Source organism: Anarrhichthys ocellatus, unplaced genomic scaffold (assembly GCF_004355925.1).
Source record: "Anarrhichthys ocellatus isolate YVR2014 unplaced genomic scaffold, GSC_Weel_1.0 scaffold3467, whole genome shotgun sequence".
NCBI lineage: Eukaryota > Metazoa > Chordata > Actinopteri > Perciformes > Anarhichadidae > Anarrhichthys > Anarrhichthys ocellatus.
In genome coordinates, this window is record NW_022283441.1 from 1,434 (window position 1) to 5,658 (window position 4,225).

Below are 4,225 nucleotides of genomic sequence, written 5' to 3' on the forward strand. Positions count from 1 at the left end.
CTACGCTAACCTGAGGACACCATAGCACGGCAGGACACTAGCTACGGTGCTTTTGAAACTTTTGGAGAGACTCGAGTGGATCTACAGATCAACAAACACATTCGCAGGGAAACAGCTCCACAACCGCGGCCCGGCGTGCGGACCGGCGGAGGAGGGATCCCGGCCCCGCAGCAGACCGGCGAAATACAACTGGGGAGGCTCGACTGTCATCACTGGCGTCCATGAATCGAGAAGCATTCTTACTGGAACTGAAACGATGTACCGTACAGCCGTGGGATTAAACTCTTTAACAAAGAAAGGAGGATGGACTTTGTCTTTAAGTGAACAGCATTTGGTAAATGAACTGCGTTTGTTTTTTTTACATCTGCAGTAATGTTTCTACTGTTCATCTGTCTATCGTGTGGTTTTTATGAATAATATTTGAATGGCTTGTGTGGTGGAATGCGTGGATCCACTGCAGCTCTGCTGGATTGATGCGTCATCATGAGGTTATTAGGAGGTGGTTCACCTGGAGTAGGACAGCACAGAAGGCCCAGCTATACAACACATGGCCCGCCACTGAGTTATTATCCTGTTGGTTCAACAGTATGTCTGATCAATAATCAATAACCTCACATTACAAGTACTACCACTACTTCATGTATTTTATGTACTTTCTGTACTTCCTGTTTCAGGAGGAAGGAGGCAGCAGGAGGATTCCGTGTCCTCTGGACCCTAAACAGTGAGTATAGTAATATAGAGTATACATTATATTGTGAGTGACTTCCTGTTTGTGAGTGACTTCCTGTTTGTTAGTGACTTCCTGTTTGTGAGTGACTTCCTGTTTGTGAGTGACTTCCTGTTTGTTTGACTCTTCAGCACCGTGAGTGAAAACAAACTAGAGAAACATCTGAAGAAATGTAACTCCAGAGAGAAAGAAAAGCCTGTGAGTTATTATTATTATCATTATTATTATTACTACTATATATATATATATATATATACACACACATGTGTATCACACAGGATGTGTTTTGTGTCTCAGTGAGTGTTTGATGTGAATCTGCAGGTTTATTATGTGGAGAACATAAACTCTGGATCAGCTGACGGAGAGACGCTCCATCAGGTAACATCTCAGCTGAAGGAGTCACAATAATAATATTAATCTTCATCATTGTAATAATCTTGCTGTCGGTGGTTCAGGTGAGTCTGTCTGAGAGGAGCCGGACCGAGTTACAGTCTCTGCTGGACAAACTGAAGACAGCCGTCACAGGTGAGTTCCTCCTGAAGCAGGTGTTGTTACCTGAGAGCTCTGACATCATCATGTTGTTGTTGTTGTTGTTGTAGGACTGCAGTGTGATGTGGAGGACAGTGTTCTGTCTCATCCTGTCCTCCAGGAGGAACTCAACAACCCAAAGAATGGAGACTCCGCCCACAAACACCTGAAGCAGCAGGTACACAAAAAAAGAACTCAGCTGAGTCCTGAGCCAGGATCAGGACCCAGGACTCTGAGTCTGAGGTGATCCACGTTCATACAGGTGCACATGGAGGAGGTGGAGCTTCTCTCACCTGTCAGCTGTGTCCAGTCCTCTCTCTTAGGTCACCTGGAGGCACTTGGGCTGCTGGGAAGGGGGCGGTGCTTCGTGGAGTTTGGAGCTGGTCGAGGGAAACTGTCTCACTGGATCCACGAAGCTCTGAAGACCCGAGACCACCTGCAGACCTGCGACGACCTGCAGCTGCTGCTGGTGGAGCGCTGCAGCACCCGCTTCAAGGCATGAAAAACCTCACTACTCCAGCAGACCAGCAGAGGGCGCCAAAACCAGTTCTAACCCCAAATACAGCCGTTACACCTGTAGAATGATTGATGATTTATGAGGTAAATCAGGTCTGATCTGGTTCTGTTCTGGTCCAGGTGGACGGGAAACATCAGGATACTGGAGTTCAGTTTGAGAGGCTGCAGGTTGACATTCAACATCTGGATTTAAGTAAGAGACTAACATCTGGAGAGTCTGGTGGTTTAACTTAGTTCTGGTTTGAGTCTTCTGACTGATGTTTTCAGGTAAAGTCCAGCTGCTCAGACAGAGGAGGCTTCCGCTGGTTGGAGTTGGAAAACACCTGTGTGGAGCAGCGACAGGTGAGAGCAGTCCTGTCCTCTGATTGGTTTAAAGAATGCTAACTTAGCTGGCCTTGTCTGTCTCTGGTCTCAGATCTGGCTCTGAGATGTCTGTTGGAAACACCAGGACTCAGAGAGGAGGGTGAACCACCACCAAAACGCCTCAAAACCTCAGAATCAGCTGATGCAGCAGCACTGCTAGAATCTAGTCCCGGTTCAGACTCTGGTCCTGGTCCGGTGCTGGGCCTGGCGGTGGCGCTGTGCTGCCACCATCGCTGTGAGTGGCGTCATTACGTCGGGCAGCAGTTCTTCCTGCAGAACGGACTTGGAGCGGCAGACTTCTCAGCTTTCTGTCGGATGTCCAGCTGGGCCACGTGTGGACTCAGACCGACCAATCGGGACGGTCCACCTCAGGGTGGGACCAATCAGAGAGGAGACGTGGAAGAGCATGACCCGGCGGAGGGGACGGACGCTGTGAGCGGGTAAATATTTGACCTCTGACCCCCTCGGTGCAGAAGTTTAACCTCTTTATCTGAATCTGGTTCTTCTTCTTTGCAGGTTTCTGTTGGCGGACGAACGCGAGCAGGTCGGTCGTCTCTGTAAACGTCTGATTGACGGCGGAAGACTCGACTTCCTGAAGACGAAAGGATTCGACAGCAAACTGACTCGTTACGTAAACAGTCAGGTGACTCTGGAGAACGTCCTGCTGACCGCCGTCCCATCAAACTGAGACGTAGAGAGACAGACTACAGACTGACCACAGACCGACTACAGACCGCCGTCCCATCAAACTGAGACGTAGAGACACAGAGACGAACTACAGACAGACTATATACTGACTGACTAAAGACTGAGCATAGACGAACTACAGACAGACTATATATTTATTCCAGACTAACCACAGACCGACTATATACTGACTAACTACAGACGATACAGAAATCACACAAGCTCAACCTGAGTTTCTACAAAAGTATTTTTATTTGGAGTTAACATGAACATGTGTTTGAATGTTTGATTATTTTCTATTAAAATGTTTTCACTTGTGTTCAGTCTGTCTGCTGATTTAAACATTTATATAATAACTTCATGAAGAACGCTTCATAAATAAGAACCTACTGTGTGGAATCTAAAAACAGAACATTTAGTGTTTTCAGCATTCAACAGATTTCATCCACAAACAGAAATATGAAAGTGAATCCATAAATACATGAACACGTCTTTGATGTGAATCTCTTCCTTCACTGGTTCTGCAGCCGAGTCGTGTTCATTAGTTTGATGAGTGGTCGTTCGGTTCTGAAGCAGAAACACGTCAGTTATCAGTTTCAATAACAATCAATACATTTACATTATAAATCATATTTATTGTTGTATTTATTTTTATTGAGGTTCTAATGAGAGATGCCATCCAGGTGCATTGTGGGAAATGTAGGATCCAGTGCTTTTAGTCTGTTTTTCGCGATAAATGACTCAATACAGTTAACGATTTAAGAAGGTTGAAGTTAGAAATGAATGATTGTAAAATAATTTACTTTTAACACTTTTTCTACATTTCAAACAAACATGAAAGATAAACATCTCAATAAAGATATAATTAAAGATTCTCAGAGGAAACTCTTGGTTGTGTTTCTTTGTTTTGATGTTAGATTATAATATATATATATAATATATATATATATTATGTATATATATACATATATACATAATATATATTTTATATAAACATATATTAGTGCTGGGCAACGATTACAATGTTTAATCACAATTAATCTCATTGTTATGTACAAAGTTCAATAATGAATTCAAAAGTAGTGTATTGTGCACTTTTATTTTGAAAGTGCTGCTCTATGAACTAAAGGTGAATAACATTGTGTGTAAACACTTTAAACACATCAGGTTGTTGTTAGCAGCAGTGTTCTGTTCACACAGCAGCAGTTCTATCTCTTCACTATCTGTGCTCAGTGTGTGTGAAACGTTCCACTGCTGTGCAACAGGAACAACATGTTTCACACGTTTCATCTACATGTGTGTGTTGTGTCTTCATGACAGTCAGAGCATGTGATGCAGCTCTACTCTTCATCACTATGATGCTGTAACTCAGAGGTGATGAAGGTGACCCAGCTCTACTCTTCA

The 4,225-nt window shown here is 43.9% G+C and overlaps 1 protein-coding gene across 1 annotated transcript; it reads left to right on the top strand.

Moving 5' to 3' along the window:
* Positions 1-502: 502 nt before the first annotated feature.
* Positions 503-3,698, top strand: LOC116378953 (tRNA:m(4)X modification enzyme TRM13 homolog; the record flags this gene model as incomplete). The annotated part of the gene is made up of 11 exons (XM_031840858.1): positions 503-585; positions 675-721; positions 859-925; positions 1,049-1,105; positions 1,183-1,252; positions 1,327-1,433; positions 1,566-1,751; positions 1,892-1,964; positions 2,039-2,113; positions 2,187-2,574; positions 2,651-3,698. Coding segments are annotated over 11 exons (1,325 nt in total), but the record flags the coding sequence as incomplete, so codon positions are not given.
* Positions 3,699-4,225: the final 527 nt, after the last annotated feature.